Source organism: Corvus hawaiiensis, chromosome 26 (genome assembly GCF_020740725.1).
Source record: "Corvus hawaiiensis isolate bCorHaw1 chromosome 26, bCorHaw1.pri.cur, whole genome shotgun sequence".
In the NCBI taxonomy this organism is placed as follows: domain Eukaryota; kingdom Metazoa; phylum Chordata; class Aves; order Passeriformes; family Corvidae; genus Corvus; species Corvus hawaiiensis.
The window spans coordinates 1,345,013-1,364,835 of NC_063238.1; the positions used below are offsets into that span (position 1 = coordinate 1,345,013).

The 19,823-nt window shown below is 37.2% G+C and overlaps 1 protein-coding gene and 1 long non-coding RNA gene across 6 annotated transcripts in view; both read right to left on the bottom strand.

Moving 5' to 3' along the window:
- NOL4 (nucleolar protein 4) overlaps window positions 1-19,823 on the bottom strand; it is a 190,299-nt gene that overhangs the window by 62,770 nt on the left and 107,706 nt on the right. For all 5 annotated transcript variants that reach the window (XM_048286256.1, XM_048286255.1, XM_048286257.1 and 2 more), the window contains one exon: window positions 16,580-16,863. In XM_048286256.1, the coding sequence (XP_048142213.1) occupies window positions 16,580-16,863 (284 nt within the window). The remainder of the gene's footprint in view (window positions 1-16,579; window positions 16,864-19,823) is intronic.
- On the bottom strand, window positions 6,893-11,658 carry LOC125316877. Its single transcript, XR_007199884.1, has 2 exons — window positions 8,553-11,658; window positions 6,893-8,072 (listed from the first exon to the last, which is right to left on the bottom strand). It is a non-coding gene; the product is annotated as an uncharacterized LOC125316877 (long non-coding RNA).

Sequence of the window (19,823 nt, forward strand, 5' to 3'; positions counted from 1 at the left end):
ATTTTTATGGAAAGCTATATTTTGAAAAGATCTAACAAACACCTTGCAAATTATGGCTCTAGGTAGAATGAATTTCAAAGTGATGTGTGGGAGTTATCCATACAGACAAGAATCCCGTATTTATTAGCCACTTCCATAGCATTATGTGCTATAATACACTATTAATTTTCTGGATATATGTACAAGTGGCATTGTTAAGAAGTTCAAAGTAGTGAATAAGTTTGGGAGATGATTTTTTTTATTTATTTATTTAATATAATTTAACCTCAGAGCTTGACTAAAGGCAGAAAATATAAATTGATGATTATACAAAATGTCTTAAAAGCATAAAATCACTTTCACAAAAAACTTTTGAAAAGATAATGTTCTTTAAAGGATTCAACTTTCCAAGTAGCTGCTTCTATTTAATAAACCTATGAAACTAATAGGTTAACTAATGTAAGAACAGAATGTCTGGGCACAGACATATTTCTTTTAATGCACTGCCTTCCAAGGCCCTGTTCTAAGACATGAGTGACAAATGGACCATCCTGTAGTTTTTAATTGCTAATAAATTCTGCATTACATGCTTAATCAAAGTTCCCCTTGAGTTTTAGGACAATCCCAGCTGTTATTAAAACTGCAAAACCCCAGGTTTATAAACTGAAATTAAAAAATTTTACTATTTACCATTCAGCCTTTCAAAAGTCAGGGGGAAAGATACACAGCCTATCATAGGACCCAACTTTAAGCTTTCTGCCTTATGTTTTCCAGAGATCATGTTCCACAGGATTTAAATAATTGGAGCTATGGGAACACTATTTACACGTTAACTTTGCACACCAAAAATGGTTGGTCCTTCACTTGATCTGATCACTGAAAACTGCACTGCCCTCAATTAACTAATTCAAGGTAAGATGTTGTCTGCTTTTTTTCCAGGTAGGATGAAAGGCTTTGGGGTACGATTAGTGAGGCACATTAATTTTTGAAATTAAATCCTGTCCTTTTGCTTGCCCGTATCTGCCTTTCCACCAAAGTAAAAAGAAAACATCTCTACTTTGTAAGATACTCAGCTGGGGCCTGAGCACAGCCCATGGAAATTTGCCCTTGCAGAGTAAATACAAGTCCTTCCATGTGAGATAGGAATGGGCTCTGAGGTTAACATTTCATTTTGTACCAATGCCACTTAAAATGCTCTTACACTTTCTGTCATTAATCCATTCCCTCATCAGGACCTTGCGTGCACTATTGCACTTTATTCTTTCTGGCCACCTCTCCTGAGACCTCCACCTCCTTGCCCCTTCCCAGGAACCCCACCAAAGCTGAGCTATAGCAGGAGCAAATGGAGGCCAAGGATGCTCCTGGCTTGCTCCCTGCCCCTCCTGCACTGAGCTGTGACCTTTACACCCCCTCCTGCTTGTCTGCTGGTCATTGGGACCTGCTACTGCCAGCAGTTCTGCACTGCCATTTGCTACATCAAGTCTCCATAACCTTTTACTGGTTTTTTCCTCAGTTTCAGAATTTTTCCTCCCTTTCATACTTTATCAAAGGTAAAGCAATGACCTGTAATGCATGCTTACAAGATCAGATAGGAAATACCTTCTATTCTTGCCAATCTCACCACTTGTTCTAGTCAATAAATTGTCTTTCTGAGTGGTTTGGGGTTTGTTTTTTTCTGAAATGAACAATTACAAGAAAAGGTCATTGAACTGAGGCAGTGGTAACATAAAACTCAGACGATGAACTGAATTTTGAACAGGCAGCTTTTCTGACTCCTCTATTAGCTGTTGCCTTCATACACTGTAGGAGAGGTAACAGAGGAAACTTCTACTTCTGGCAGAAGTGTAAGGAGAGATATTGAAATTCATGAGATCATCTGTTGTGATAATCCTGTACAAAGAGAAGATCACCATACAGAGTGGATCCACTTTTTGAGTTTAATTCTCTCAATAAGTAATTATGAAGCAAATCACAATAGAGTTGATTTGGATTAACTTGTAAGGGTGATTAAGCAGCAGTTCACACCACCACAGGAGATATGGGGTAATAATATTAAGTCATTTGTGCCAATTAAGAGGAACAGGAAGATGAAGTGAGGGCCTAAAATGGCTTCATGGCAGTGAAAATGTCATGTCCTGATGACAAAGTCCTTTCAAAGAAGAAGGAAGGAAGAAGGAGACTATTGCACACCGTGCCTCTGAGCTGCAGCAGAAGGACTTTGCAGAGCACTACAAGAGTTAGAGCACTAGCAGGTGTTCATTCTGGCCCTCACCTCTGTATATTCCTTGCTATTTGAAGTAAAGACACTCCTAATTTTTAAATCTATGTTCCAGTTAACACTTGCCCAGAACACAGTGAATGGCAAACACTGTGCCCAGCTGCTGTAACACCAGTAATTGTATATGTAAGTTACTGCAGGATCTCTTGGTGTCCACATGGCTTTGATGGGTGCAGCGTATGAGTTTTAGAAAGTGAGGCTGCTGGAAAAAGGGTTTTTAATTTGAAGGTGTGTGTATAAAAGCACACTATCAAAAGCACCTGCCAGAAACACATGGAAAGTACAAAGACCTATTAAGCAGGACATGAATTTGGCAACCAGGAGAGCATTCAGCCAAGCAAGGTTTATGAAATAAAGCATTGTGAAAAAAAGATTGTATGGTAAGAAGGAACATTTAAGGAGGAAGTGAAACAACTTGCTTTATACAGGTACACAGATGCACAGGTATACTCAAATTTTGTACATAAATTGAAAACCCAGATTTGAAGTCCAATGCTTCAGTGATTTGAACTATTATTTTGACTGTTTTTCATAATTAAAAAGAAAAAACTCAACTGCTAAATAGCTACAGACAATTACTCTAACACTTCTACAGCCTCATCCCCCTGCGGTTCTCTCAGTTTGGGCTACATACTCAGTACTTAGTTCAATCAACAGATTAATGGCTGTATCCATTTCAACTCTGCAAGGCCAGATTCATGTTCTGAGACACATTTAGAGATGTTCAGAGGCTAAATGTTTGCCTTTTATCCTGAGGAATATAAAAGAAACCACAGCATTAATGCAGGTGGAATTAACTGCACTTTGTACCAAAGTACTCCAAACTTACTCAAGTGTCAAGAGAAGAGCCTACATGGATGTGCAAGACAGCCTGAAATGGAACAAGAGGATGAGATAAAGGGCAACTGAGCCCCATTGCTGTCTTAGGATGGACTAGGAGCACTGTACAGTACTGGCAAGGGTCACACAAGGCCAGTGTGAGAAACACATCCTTCCAGCGAGGTTATGTCGGGCACAGATTACCCTGGGGTCCCTACAAGGGTACAAAATGCCAACTCTGTGCAACTGAATGCCTTCTGCTACCTAAAGCCAGGATGAACTGCCACAGCTGCCAACTTCTGTATTATGTATATGCACTCTACCAGGAAGCTGTATGACTAAGGAAAGCATTTGACTTTAGGGCAATTAAGGTTTAATCACACAAATATTAACAATGTAGTCCACAGGCTCTCTTGTGCATACGTAAACATGTTCTTATGATGGGGCCTGGAAAGATTCATCAAGACCATCAGTGAACCAGCAAAGCCCAAGTGAAAAAAAACTGTTTTGAACTTTAGCTATGCTAGTAAAACCAGAGGAAACTTTCCAATTGCTATTCAGTATGAGTTGACTCTGCCTCTTTACCTTAACTGAACAGTAATGTCTGGAGATATGAATTCATACTGTGATTCATATTCAGCTATAACACACAGGAAACAAATGGCTTCTCCAGCTTTTCTGGAGAAATTGATTGATTTGCTTAGGGAAAGTCAATGAATTATGACATGCCTGTATTTACTAATCAGTAGACAGTGGTAGAACATGCTTGCCTCACAGGACCAATGTAATGTTAAGCTGATTTATTTTTATTGATGTTTTCAGAATCCCAAGTGTGCTATGTAAATCCAAATAATTAAGATATAGGAAACTCTGGCAATTAAAATATTGATGAAGGTATAAACAACTTATTCATGTTGTATAAAGTTATTATGCAGAATTATCTTCTTAGAAACAGAATAACCTAAAAAACTTGTAACACCTATATGAATTATAGATGTTAAATTACAAACATAAAAATTAACACCACAGTATCATATACATTTCAAGGACAAAACTTTCAACAAGGAAAAAAATAGTAAAAAGTGGAGCAAAAGTTTTGAAGATGCTGCACAACTGACACTGCCTACATTACATGGAGAGAAAAGTTCTACTGTCTCACAATTAACAGTAGACTTACACAGTCTATTTTTTTTAATTTGCTGTTTGACATAAATAGCCCTAGATATAAGCTCTAGGTACTGTAAACATTATTATAAAGTAAGCATTAAATATAATCAAAATCTAAACATAGGAATGGAGAAACAGGCTAAAAGCAAAGGAGCACACTTCCTGCCAATTTTATATTAAAAAAAGAAGAAGAATGAAGATAAAGAATTATCTCCACAGAGCTCAGATATAGTCTTAAAAACTACTTACCTCTTATACTAAATAGAATGGTCTTTAATTGGCATAGCGAGTGTAGTAAAAATAAATATTGTCCTAGGGTTTATATCCCAAACCAGATGTATGCAGGGCTAAGTACTTAAGGCTATGAAATACAGACATTTAGGCCAGGTTTCTCAAAAGCTTAGGCCAGGCAACTGGCAGTCTGAGATGCTAAAAGCCTTTTCGGCTCTTTAAGCATTCAAGATGCTTCTACTGATTCACAGAACCATGGAACATGACCACTCAGCTCTTGAACAGAAGGGAATCGTTGTCACCATTTTCCTAAATGACACAAGCATGACACGTATACTTTCAGATTCGTTAGTACATATATTTATATAAAGAACACCTACCTTACATAGACATTTTTGTGTAATGATTAACTAGTTTCATATGAGTGGTTTGTTACTGCCATTGTAAAAATGTTTTATCTCGATTCCAACCTAACCTTAAAAAAAAGTTTCATCTGCTGAGTCTTTTAATAACTTTGCCTTCCAAACAGACAACAATCTATTAACTGGCAATAACCACTGGGATCTGTGAGGAAGTCATGGCTGCTTTATCTCTAACAAGGTAATTCCCTCTTTATGGAGCAAATTTTTCAGCTCCTCAGTGTTTTGTCACTCATTCAGATCCGTTAGGAATTCCAATATCTTTTTACAGTATTACATAAACCTGTATATTATGTGTTTCCTGAAGGCAGGATGGACACTTAATTGAATGTACAGAGGTGGATTTTAAAAAGCTTCTAATGAACCATAGAGAAGCATCAATCTTGTGAGACAGTTCTCTTTAAGGCGTAACTGACACAAGCAGCACAACATGCCTATATCTCATTCCTTCATGCCTCCATCTCTCAGCTGAGCCAAGAGGGTGTGAGGTGGCACACATGCCACAGACTCATCTGACTTCTTTTCCACTAAACACAGCTATTCTTGCTAAGCAACACACTGGGGGAAACAGGAATTTTCAAAACCTTTATTTTAGTCATTTAATACAGCTTTTGAAACAGGTCCAGTCCCACGGGGTTCCATCTGCAAAAGATTTTTTAAGAGCATATGACTAACTGTAACAAAGTGAGAAAAAGATAAATTCATTCAGAGGGGGTCCAAAAAACCATATATCACTGATTCAGTAATAGGGCCCAAAGAAAATCCATGTATCCTCTTGAGAGCCAATACTCAGCTCACACTATAATGTGGACTGAGGACAGGCCATAAGGGGGCCGTTCATGGTAACCCTAAGGAAATCAACTCACCTTTCCCTGTTTTTCACGCAGATGCTTTTATTAATCCTGAGACAGTGTGGCCCAGGAGCTCCATGGTAGAAGGTACAGGGCAGAAATTCTGAATAGCTCTGCAAGGGATCTTCCTGATGGAGTCAGACAATTCCCAAATGCCATGGGAAACACAAGAGGAGGAAACACATTACTTCATGACCTCTACCAAAATATAAAATGGAGTCAGAAGCAAGATACAAGATTTCATCCCAATAGTAATTAAAACACACATGAAAGACAATCACACTCTTGTCTGCTAGAGTACCTGTACACAAAGGTTAGGTTTGTATCATTGTAGGTGCCTTAACAACATGAGCTCTTTGTATGCTCCTGATTCATCTGTATGATTCCATCAACTTTGGTTCATGGCCCCTTCATATGACTGTTCTCATCAGACAAAGGGATAATATACAAATATATATATGTATATATAAAGTGTGTGTGTATGCATGTATATGAAGAGAACAGCATGTATCATTTCCCATCAGGTCTGGGGGTAGCTCATGGCATATTGATGATGACAAGAGTTGGAAAACACAGACTGAATCGGTGTGAAGGGACACTGAGAATGACAGTCTGACCAAAGCAGCTGATGAGAAGAAGCATCTATATGGGAAATATTCAGTTGTACCACGCCAAGATCCAAGCAACAGCTGCAGTATTTCATAGAAACACTGTGAGCTCCAAGAAGCAGCAGCTTGGAGAAAACTCTAGAGATGCATATGGAATTCATCCAGTATTAAATGTGCATAGCATGCCACACTTACATGGGTGAAATGGAAATTCACATCAGTTACAGACCCCTACCTTTGGCTGTATATTTTTATACTCTTTCATCAGTTCCCAGTGAAACACAAATGTTGACTGTTTACACAGCTCTCAAATACCAGTTTCCAGGATCTTTTACTGATTGTGCAAGAATACCATTCTGTAATATTCATAGCAGTCAGTGGCTTATTCCTTACCATGCATTTTGTAAAATTGTTTGATGGCTGTCTTTTGACTGTGTTTAACATAAGAAACATTTCACAGCTTTCAATGCCTACCTACACCACTGTCCCCTCCCTGCCTCAATAACTAATGTAGATGCTGCTTTTTTAATTGTTTCTTTGAAGTATTCAAAATCAGTGACTGTTAGAGATGAAATACAAAGCAGGACGTTTTGATGAAACATATGGCAGACAAAACCTCAAGCAGACTGATAGGGATTATTGGCAGTTGTTCTTTTTCACTCCCCATTCTGCAGGGAATAAGATACTGCTAGAGACCATCTGGGAAATCCATCTAGCAAATCCCTTGTTGTTGTAGGGATCTAGGACATCAACCATGATTCCAGTTCCTCACTGTTTTCTGTGGCATATTACAGCTGCACCACTGTTGTTTTCTATAAGGCTGAAAGATATTAATCAGAACTTCGTGGACATTGTGAATTGAACTCTTGCATGTCCTCTTGGAGTAAAAGTCTATTATCTAGGTTACCCTTTACAGAGGACTAGACTCAGTAATTAAAGTTAATTCCTCACAGTCCTTTTTTCTGGTAAGTAATACTGTTATCTGTATCTATCCTTTTGTTCCTAAAAACCAAAATTTAAGAAAGGTCTTCCCATGAGCCTTTGGAAGCAAATGGAGGAGAACAGATGAAAATTACCAGAAAAAGCTGAAGCAGCAAAAGGAAGTTAAAAGGCAAGCAACAAAAGGAAAGACGAAAGAGAACAAAATAATTAAATAGTTTTAAAGTTGAATTCTACTTCTCTTTCCCCTCTTTCCTCTATTAAAAAATTGACCTATTCACTTTTCTCACATCACCCAGCAAATCCAGCTGTATGAATAAGTAAGTATCCAAAAAAAGCATTCAGGGTTCTAATGTAATTAATTATTCCCAGCAATTGCTATGGAGAGCACACAAAAGCACAGCTTGAAGGTGTATCAACTATTCAGCAAGACATTTGACTACTGGCATTCATTCAAAAAAAAAAAAAAAGATTAGAAACTGAGATATCTGTAAGACAACTAATAAAAAATGTATTTATTTTAAAATCTCATCAATATATTGTTATAAATGTCATTAAAGAAGAAAAACCTTTGACTTCTTTTCTCTCTTTCCTCAGGACTTGTCTTGGCATATAGAAAATAATTCAATACCAGAAAGAAAAAAATTAGGAGTAACATTCATGATTATCAACTTCTTGAATAACAATATAGTTTTGAAGGAGTGTAATGTGTAGAAAGGAGCCAATTATGAAGCCATTCATCACAGATTAGTTTTGAGGATCAGCTTTTCAACCTCAGCATCTGAAAAATAAAAAAAATGACAGTTCATTAACTGTAAATAATATTAAGACTAAACACAATCACAGTAGGTAGCAATTATTGCTGCCCCATTATATCTTGCTCAATTTACCATCAAATAGTGTTTAATCTTCCAAGAGCAAGATTTGCTCTCAGTCTTTTTCTAGGTGGCAGAGGAGCTGCATATGTGATAACAGAAGAAGAAAAAGGTAAAGCGAATCATTTAATGTGGTAGGGCTTCAACAAAAATTCCATTTCCTTCCTAATGGGGAAAAATACCCCAACAAACCACAACAAAAAAGACCTCAAAAATAAGAGTTAGGGATTGTAATAAGGTCCAGCCTTGAAGGTGTCTATCAGGAACAAATCTGTGCTGAAGTGAACAAGAATTTGTCTGAGAGGTACAGACATGTTCCCAGACTCATGAGTTTTAAAACGTTCTTGGCTGTAAACAGGGAGGGAAGTAGTGATTTCAGACCTTACCTCACTGATTGCAGAGGCACTTGATAGCTTTCTGAACAGATGTCCAGCCACTAAAATCAAGTTGGAGAAAGTCCTGCATCTCCTTCACGTACAAGTGCTTCATTTTCGATATGAGTGACCGAAGACTCCAAACATAAAAGTAAATGAGGATAGACAGCTGGATCTGTGAGCAACACACATGCAATCTGGAATCAAGAGCACCACTTTCTGATACTTGACCAATGTGCACTTCCTCCTTTTAAAAAAAACTTCTGAGAAAATTTATAAAAGGTCACATCAAAACTTATTCTCTTCCACGCCAGTTTTACATTAGCTGGGATTTCATACATATATGGAATCAGATTGTATTCCCCATTTTGGGTATGTAAATCTGGAGTAGCATCATCAACTTCCATTTAATTGACCTGGAGTTACATTATTGTTGTGAATGCCCTGCAGGAAATGAATTTCACTTTCAAAAGCTTTAAGTGAACATGAAAACCTGCTACTAAATGTACTTCCAATGGGAAGAATTAGACACAGAACTGATGGTACTGTAGACAAAGGATTTTGATGAATGTGACTGTTAGAGAATGCTACAGAATTCATATCTTCTGACAAACACAACACTGAGTTTTTTTCATGCAGCTGTAGTGGCAATAAAAACATGCTCTGAAAAACATTGATCTATTTAGCCATTTTTTATGGGTAACCCCCAAAATCAGAAGATTCAAGTCTGGAAAAAAACAGACTATAAAACCATAGTTGTTACACTTGAGCAGTGCTTAAATAGTGCTTATTAAACCAATAAACTAACATCAAATTTTTTTTGGTACCACGGAGCTTCTCAGTGGCCTCTAACAACTTCCCTACGAAAGAGCAGCAAAAAAGAACACCTTTTTTCTTCACAGAACAAACATGCTTTATCCAAACAACATATAAACTGACTTTCGGGGCCAGAAAACTGTGATTTTTCTCAGCTTGCTTGTTTTCTAAAAGTAGGGAAGAGTAAAATCAAGGTGTCAGATAAAATGGTAAAATAAAACATAAAGGACTCAGACTTCATGACAGCAACTTCTGAAATGCCTATTCATGAAGCAGCAATTCGTTGGGTAAGAGAGAAAAACAGGGTAATTTGCAGGTGAGTGGGCAGGAAAAAATTAGAAAGTCACAAAACTGCTTGCATACACTTTTTTTCTCCTTTCATTAATGTTCTCCATGAATAGGAGAAGAGAATAGGTTTATCCTCTTCTATTGTAGTGTATCTATCTCCTGAGAAGAGAAAAGCACTGACATGCCTGTTACCTTTGCACAAACTTGAGCATAGCAGAGAAAGATACATACCTCAACAGAACACTTGAGCCTGCCTTCACACACCAAAGATGTGAGATGCAAGACAAAAGATGTAGCCCTTTATCACCTACACACAATGGTGGCAGGGGTGGATTCTGCCTTCAGTTCATTTCTTTTATCATTTTTACTTTTAAATCTCAGTACAAACTATTTCCATGGATTTAGTGTAAAGCAGCAATGATGGAATCCATCGGGTAACAACTAAGGCAAAGCTGGAAGATGTCACCATCCTCATCTCAGTGCTGAGGCTGGAATGATGAGAGCAGACTGGACCCTTGTGGAGCTGCAGACTCATTCTGTGCTGGTATCTCATTGCTCCAGAGTGTTTCCAATGCTGGCTTTGCCTTCTGCCCCACTCCTGTTGTTGTTTGCTCAAAATCTAGTATGCCACTAATTGTAGTAACATGTCCTGCCTAAACCTTTCACCAGACTCTGCTTCACTCCTCGTAAGTTATTAATGACAGTAGCAAAGAGTATTTCAGCTAAGTCTCTTCCTAGTCCTAACAATTAAGCCATAAAATAAGGCTGTCAGACCCCTGGACTGCAGACTCTTAAGATACTTCCATAAAGAAAACAGCAATCAGTAAAATACGGCATTGCTTGAACACTTTCTATCTGACCATGGAAATGAAATAAAATATACCAGTTAGAACAAATAAAACCAAAAAGTCTAATTTCTTCTTATGCCATATCTAGGTAGTGAGATCCAACTTCAAGCAAGGGATACAATGAAAAGTTCTGTGGAGAGATGAGTTGGAATCAAAAGCTCCTTTCTGACAGGCTAAACTCGCAATCCCGATTAATTATCTTAACTTGGGCATTTAGCAAAATAAACTGGATGGGCAAAAGGTTATTCTCTTTGTATTAAAAAAGCCAACATGCAGAGTTTAATGGTACCCTCAAAAGAAGAGGAGACGCTTTTATCTTACCCTTTCCACCTTCCCTCCTGCTTAGAACTGAGGTAACCATATCATGTAAGTATCACATGGCAATGCTCCCATTCAGCTGAAACCTGTCTATTCCAGTTGAATATAAATAATCAATGATGATGGAAGAAAAAAAAAATTGAGTTATTAAGTAAAAAAAAAAGAAAGGAAAAAACAAAAACAACATCTCCAACACTGTTCTAAATAACATGCAAATTCCCAAAGTCTGCATTTTAACTCCTGCTTCACATAGATGCACACCTGTTTCACATTTCATTAATAATTTTTTTAAAATAAATTACTTCCTGAGTTTCTCAATAGGCCTCTATCAGTCTCTGTGAAAGTCCACTGCAATTCCTAAGGATTCAATTTGCTTTAGAAAAAGTCATATGCTCCCTTATTTTCTGACCATGGCCATTTCCCCAAGAAAACCTGCAGACAGAAACACAGGCAGATGGGAACTAGACAGGCAGTGACTCCCCATGCCTCAGAAACACAATGTCAGATGTGATGATATTCCCTGGATATAAAGAATGACCTTCCACCTTTTGCTAAAATACAATCATATCTTTTAAAAGGAAAGAGAGTGTGGAAGAAATACATTGAGACTCTACCTTGCTCCTTGTAGATGGTGTCCACCTGTGGCTAAATTCATGTGCAGTTTTGGAAACCAGTTGGATTCACCAGCAGATGACAACAGGCTTATCTGTATAATTGTACACACAGGTCAGGCTGCTTGGACAGTCATGCCTGGTTTCCCTTGGTAACGATGAGCTCCAGCAAAACAGATGTTACAAGATTCTACAGCTGGACTAACCACTGAACACGACTAAATTTTAACTGGAGTATTGTGCAGGAACTTCAAACTTCACCCAGGACCTCATATATGCTCTGGCTTTCAGATGCCATACAAGGTTAAAGCTTTTAAATGCCTTCTTGGAGCGGGGCTGGTGTGAAAAGCAGACAGCATGCCAGGCTAACCTGCCATAGTGTAGATACACCCATTACAACACTGTTTGAAGTTGCAATTGCTGGAAGCAAGCAGCCCCTGGCAGTGGCCCATGACAATAACACTGTTCTTTACATCAGGCTGTAGAAAAAAGCTTGTGAAACACTTCAAAAGCCCAGCATTAAAGAAGAGACAGAAGGATTTTAGTTTTAGATACTACATGAAAGCTCTGCCTTGTGGTGAACAACTGTAACTGTAATGACACACACATTAGAATGTAATATTATAATTAAAGGTCGTGGTATGCAGCAATCATTATTTATTGTTCTCTCCTTTAAAACTATGCTTTACTTTTCAGACTTAGGGGAAAAATTTCTTATCTTGTGCAGTTCTTCAAGCAGCCAATTACACACTTGAGCTAAACATAATGCATGTTAACTTAGCCTACCATACATCCACAGGGACTCAAGGTGTCCAACTTTCTATCAGAAATTTCATCTGGTAGAAAGAAAGAAAACCAACTGTTTACAATTAGTAGGTATCTGGACAAAATGGGCATGTGTGTTGTTCTTGTCACCTCATTTTAAGGCATCTCCTAGGCATTTATGATCAGTAGCACATGTTTCTATCTGGGAAATTCCAAAGAGAAGTTTTTACATATTAGGAGTGCCCCTTGCAATACAGATAGAAGGTATTATTTATTAATCCAGGTAAAATAGTGGCACAATGTAAGTATGACTGGCGAGTTCAAAAGCCTGTTTTCCCATACTGTATTACAATAACTTTGTTATCCAAATGCAGAAAAGACAAAATCATTTAAAAGGAGCAGGCTTGCTATATTTAATGAAATAAATAATGAAGAAGATATAAAGCTATATAATAACTTTTAAAAATAAAATATATGGTCCAGGAAGTAGCAACAACAAAAGAATCAGCAATAAAAAATCTCAATGCTACAGAGACTTCACCATGGTCACACAAAAACCCATCAGGCTCACACATAATTAACAATCTAAAATAATTTATATATGCACTTAGCTATCTGAATTCATAGAACACATTTGAAGAGCATTTGCTGATGAATACTTTCTAAGTCTTTTGTAGTACAAAGACCCAGCCCAGTCAAGGTAAACTTATGTACATATTTTTGCAGCTATGCAAAATTTCAGACTTCAGTTTAGCCCTAAATGGTTGTAGAAATTTCTGCTGCTGTGAACATCTAGGTCTTACTGGAGGATCTGGTCCCTAATATAAGCTTAATAAAAGCATACATATAAAGCCTATATATATATATACACATATATATACATATACACATATATGTACTTAACACTATGAAAACTCATTTTGTCCTTGCACAACATTTTTTCAGTGAATAGTAGAACATTTTGATCAGATTTTAAGATCGTTACAACTTGGTAACTCCCTCCACTGCACTCAGCTCATGGTCTTTTTGTACAAAGAAGAGATTACCACACATTCTCACTGCCTGGAACTGAGAATTCAAAGTAACACTGTCCACTGAAATGTCATACTTCTTTAAAGAGTGCTACTAACACCAGTTTTAAAAGCCATATTCTGAAGTAGCTGAACTGAGCAATCTTTAAATAATATACTCTAGGTGTTCACAGGGTTATCTAATCCCCAGTTATTTACCAGAGTCTTTTCAGGCAAGAAAACTTGATTTCTTATTAAAAAACCCAAACCCTATATTTCTTACAAATCACTAATTACGTCCTCTGTGTCCATAAGGGAGGCCTGCTTTTAGTAAAATTTTAAGTATGCCTGTTTTGACATCCAAGATTTTTGCAGAATGATACCACTATTTAGCAAACTTTCCCTATAGCATAAGCATAGAATTGCTTCAAATAGGTATAGACAAGATGAATATTCTAAAAATTTAACTTCCACAAAGAAGTAACCAAAAAAGATTTCCCTATTAGCTGTCATATTTTCAAAGACAATATGATGGAAAACCTACCATTTTTATCTCAACAGTTTCTTCTGATCATAATTCTGCAGCACATACAAAATTATCTATCAGAACATGTCAGCCAAGAGATCTTCTTATCTCCATTCCTTTGCCTTTGAGTTTCACAGTCTTGACTGTCCCAAGAAAATAACATCTTGTGCAGGTTAAATGGGACATTGTAGAAGTTGGAGGAAGCATAATGTATTTCTTCCTCTGATACTAGCCCAATATTTGAAATATATTTCCCCTCACTTAGAAAGCAGATATTTTCTTCAGTAGCTCATCTTACAAATCTCTAACAAATTTTGTTTATCCCAGGATTGTGTTCTTCCTGAAGTCTTTATATTTAATAATCTTTACTGCATATCTAATTAATTGTATACTTAAATGAACTCTAAACACCAACATGAGTTTCACTAGGACAAAAAGAGGAGAAAAATCTGCATATTGTTGGCAATATAGAGTGGGCAGGATGACAGCGAGTGTGAAAGAATGTATTGATGTGGGGGATGATTGTGGCCTCTTAAAATTTGCAAAGAATGAGATGGCTTGGATTGTCATCTCAATTCATTATAGATTTTTAACACTTTTCGATAAATTTTTTTTGCATCTGAGTTGGAACTGATTCAAATTGGAAATTGAACATTAGGCTGTGTTCTCATCTTAGCTATAAATGAGTTTCACGTTAAGACTCCTCCCTATCTTTGCCAAGCTTATTTGTGTATTTGCAAGACTGATGGCAAAAGCAACAACCTACCTCAGGCAAAAGAGCCTGTGTGTCTGTCAGTATTTGGGTGACGGGCTTATAAAAGGTTCATTAGAACAATCTGCCCCGGAGCAAAAGAAGATACTGTTCATATCAGCCAATCTGGGACTCAGTGTGCAACCCAAAGTACTGAGCACATCCAGCTCTGGGGTGCATACACAGGCTGAGACTACAGCTAGTCAGAACGCTTTCCATAAAATGCAAGGTTGTGAGAAAAAATGTATTCCATACAGATAAACGGTTTTTCATAAAGATTTTATGGAGAAGGTGTTAGGATACATGATTTGCTAAACGGCCTTGAGAAAGACTAACAATCTCCCATTTAGTCTCCCTTTGTTCTACCCACTAAAACTTAGACACTTAAGTTACAAAAACATTACAAGTTTTTATTTTTACTCCACAGGCAATGAAGATAGGAGATAAAACCTTAGCATAATTAAATGTTGTTCTCTAGATAGCAGTCATGTACAATCCCTTTCTAAGTATGCCTAAGGATTTTAACACTCCTGTTTCAAAGCACTGTAAAAAAATGTGCCCATTCAAAGTATATCTATTTTGTCAGGCTACTGAAAGCTAGTGACTAGCATTAAGAGTCTTTGGATCCAGGACTCACATCCTATTATTGCTGCTGTAAAAGTGGTAAGCCAGTTGGTCATCAGATAAAAAAAATAAAAGGAACCTGTGACCAGTAAGCTCAATGGGTAAATTCTATGACATATGCCATTTCTTCACCCTCCCTACTGTAGGCGCTCATGAAAAACACCATCCTAGGAATCTAGCTAACTTAATCTATAGGATCTGTCTTTATCTACAAAACAACACCCTTGCTTCTCCTTACCCACGTAATAGAAACCACAGCGAAAAGCCCTCAGGGGATTACAGCTTCTTAAAGCAAACTTGTCAGTTTTAATTCAGGTTAGGTGCCTGCATAACACAATCATGAAGAAACCAAATCACTTCCTTTCAGATGTTGATAATTCACTGGTAGGAATTTTCTTGGGCATACACACTTAATATTCATACGGATTCATTCTTGTCCAAGTTTTGGTGGGAAACAGCTCCTTTTCTTCCTAGTAGCTGGTACAGTGCTGTGTTTTGGATTAGGTGTGAGAATAATATTGACATCATACTGATGTTTTAGTTGATGCTAAGCAGTGCTCAGTAAATGATTTTTCAATTTCCCAGGCTCTGCTGGAGAGCAGGTGTGCAAATGGCTGGAAGGGAGCAAGGCCAGAACAGCTGACCCAAACTGGCCAAAGGGATATTCCACACAACAGAGCATCATGTCCAGTGAATAAACTGGGGGAAGCTAGCCAGAAACTGTCAATCACTGCTCAGACACTGACTGGGCACTGGTCAGTGGGTGGTGAGCAACTGCATCACTTGTGTTTCTTGGATTTTATTCCTCTTTCTCTTTTTGTTGTCTCCTTTTTCATTAGAATTATCATTAGTAGTAGTAGTAATAGTAGTAGTAGTAATATACTTTATTTCAATTATTAAACTGTTCCTGTCTCAACCCATAGGTTTTACCCTTCTTCCATTCTCCTCCTGTGCCCACCAGGGCAGGGAGGGGAGTGAGCAAGTGGCTGGGAGGTACTTAGTGGCCAGCTGGGATTAAACCACGACAATTCTATAGATACACAAAAGATGTGATGAGATGGCCATCTGTAAATATACATATATATATGTGTGTCTCCATATCTATACATATATATATGTATCATGTTATATACATACTTTAATTTTTTTTCAAATCAGTAATGTTGACAGTTCTCAATAAATGGATTGATAAAGTTCATGTCTGATGGAGAACTACACCATTTTTTCCTGTGTGTCAGCACAATATATTTGCCTGTACATATGTATTCACCCACGTACATCTATATACCCTTAATGTATGTATGCATCATATATGTGTAAGAGAGCATACAAATCTACATATGGCATTTAAGTAATGATCTGACAAACATTAGACACATTGCATTAAGTGCTTAGCTGGGAATAACCTTTAGTTTGGCCTCACAAATCTTTTTCTTTTCTGAACTACATGTTTCATATCTGGACCATGTGGAAGCATCTTACCTTGCTTCCATTTTCTCTTGCCTCCCGTTCCATCTTGAGATCAGAAATTAGGAGAGTCTTGTATTTGTTCTTTCCATTACTGCTGTGATCATCTAGTCTGTATTCTGAAGTCAGCTGAGCAGAGAGGGGACTGTCACTCAGGTTCAGAGGCTGCTCATCCTGCTCCAGATTTGTTTTGCCATTACTGTTGGTTTCTGCCATCTCCCTGCAGTGTGTTCCCCCTGAAGCATTGGAACTGTGTCCCACGGTCTCATTGCCATTAAAACTCTCTGCGGCTGAATCATCTATTAAAAAATATATATTTTCAGTCACATGCCACATAATCATCTCTGTCCAGTTCAAACATAATTTATACATTCACAATGTTTTTTCAAAACAGAATGAAAACTGTTAAAATTACTAGCACCAGTACATTTCTGCAAAAAGTGCACACACACTCCTCCACATTTTCAAGTAAAACTTTAAGTAAATCCATAAAATACTAGCAAGTTAAGGGAACTTATCTGGGCTGACACTTTAGTATCACTGTGTACATAAAAGATAATCACAAAGGATTTTTAGGGACAAAGTGATAAAGTCTGCCTTGATCAATCTGTCTGTCCATATGCCTATGGATCTATTTAGATTCTTATACCACGCTCATCAGTGCAGTATTACACATTTCTGAAATCAACAGAGGTGCACGTGGTACTGAGAGAATCTGAATCTCAAGTTTTTAGTGTGCAGAACAGCACATGTCATATCCATAAACATCCTCTTGCAGAGATACAATGTAAATACATCTGATGTGTTCACTGCTGCCAGTGGAGATTATACTGGAAGAGCTGACTCCAGAAAAAAAGATCCTCTCTTCATTTTGTTAGGTGCCCATTCACTTCGTTCATTCATGTCATAACATGCTTAAAAATACTGATAAATAGTGGATTAAATTATAAACCTGAAAGCTCCATCTAAAAACTCTGGATGTGTCATTGCTACCCTTAAGATTTTACAGCTGGATTGCATGATTAATCTGTGTCTTCACATACTTATGGATTTGTGTATCCTGCCCTTGTCAGCACTGGAATGTGCCACCTGTGCTACCACTCAGCCCTTCTTTGATTCCAAACAATCTTTTTGGCCAACAGGCTACCTAGTAAAACATTTTATCTTTCAAAGGATTAAATGGCAGCAGAATTTGGCACTCAATTTCATTACTTCTTGTTCTCTAAAGCACTTCTTTTCTGGCAAATTACACGGTTTTGCTAATGGTGCAAACACCTGCCCAGGGCTCTACAAGCCTTCTTTTATTGCAGACTATGAATCTGGAAACAAAACCAGGGAGTCAGTAGTCAGGAATGCATTCAGATTGAAACTGGAGATACAGGATGAGATGCACCTTAATATATTAGCACCTTAATATACCCTCTTTTTTGGGCCTTTCTAAACAACTTCCATGGAAAAGAAGCAAACACATTTATACACATGAGGAATTAAAAAAAAATCAGGACACGTCCTTTAACAGATGTGCTCAGAAATACTCATACTTTAACTCATGATTAATCAAATTGTTGACTCACCATCATTATTACAGTAAAAAACAACTATTCACTTCTCTCAGATCAGATTTTTAAATGAGGAGAATACTGAATAAATGGGTAGGGATCTAATTCAATTAAATACTTAGAAAGCCATAGACAAGCTATCATACATCATTGCCTTACTTGCTGCACTCAAACAACATTTTTATGCCATAAATATATACAGGACTGGGCATGCACTACAAACATTTTTTTAAAATTGCTTTGTTTTGTAAACCTGTAAAAAAGTCTCATTTCAACAACAATAAAAATTAAGAGTCATAATTTAAATAATTTTACTTAAAGAACAATGTTTTTGTTCTAAAACAGCTGTATAATTAATGGCTGCAATAAAAAAATAAAACTATGCTTTGGCATGTATTTCTTTTACATTACCTTTTGCACATACAAATGTATATAAAATAAAAGACATAACATTCATAGAATAAGGCTCTTAAATGTATACCCCAGCCAAACTTGCAACAGAACAATGCTGCTTGAGGATTTCAGCTATGTAAGTGCATAAAAAGAGCAGGATTTATCCTTAATAAACCTTCTATCATGCCCTGAGACTTACGTCTTCAAGGCCATAACACATAAAAAAGGCTAAAATTCTAAACACACTTTCAGAAATAAATAAGCTGTTTTACTGTTCCAAAATAGAAAATGGAATTCTAATATGGGGTCTTCATTTTTTTTAAAGAAAATAGCCACATTTCCAACTTATTTTAAAAGCTGTGAGATAACAGAAAGAAATCCAGATTTTTTTAACAGAGGAACACTTTGGTTACTGCTGATTTGTATTTAGGACTGTTAACAGATAATTGGCTTCTTGATTAGCAGTTTAAAAAGTGAGAGTTAGTTTCAGATTAATTTAATCAATTACTGAATGGGTCACTGAGTAAGGGATGCTCTTCCCTTTGAAGGGCTCAGAAAATTCCCTACAGTTGGCAACAAAGAGAGAAACAGGTGAGTAACCAGAAGATACAAAAAACCACCTAAAAGGTGTGGGCACTGCCTACCCAGCAGCACATAAGTCTGATCCCTCAGGACCTTCTGTGTGCTGGCACTCAAGTGTCCCAGCTCACACAGTGCAGAGGAACCACTACCAGGACACAGACGGCTAAATGGGAATGGTGAGAGCTGTGCTAAGAGCTAGATCCAGGAACAGCCAATTCTCAAGCACAGCTGTTAGTTTTGCCTAGCAATAATGCTTTTATTTCTTTTTTTGTTGCCCTGTATGACATATGGTTGACAACTGAATCTTACAAATGTGTGAGGATGTCACAATGCAGAAGAAAAAAACATGACCATTGAAAAGAATTCCTGTGCTGAGTAAATGTGATCAAGCACTATAATACTCTGAAACAATAAAAAAGTTTTTACAAGATTTTTGCTTTTCTTAGCAAATGCTGAGTTACTTGATGGCAAATCTCAGTTTCCACTATAAAGTCAAATATCTGTTTTTACAGTCATTTAACCTTGCTTGTTAGAAATGGGAACTTGTTTGTCAGGGTAATAGTTGGGAGAATGGCTATATTGGGTATGGTATAAATCACACTTTTGTCAAGTAAACAGAGTATGTAGTTCCATAAAAGAGACGAAGAAAAAACAGAAAGTGGTATAGCAATAGTTTCTTACAGATGTTACCAAGGTAACTAGATTACAAGGTTTAGTACCTTCCT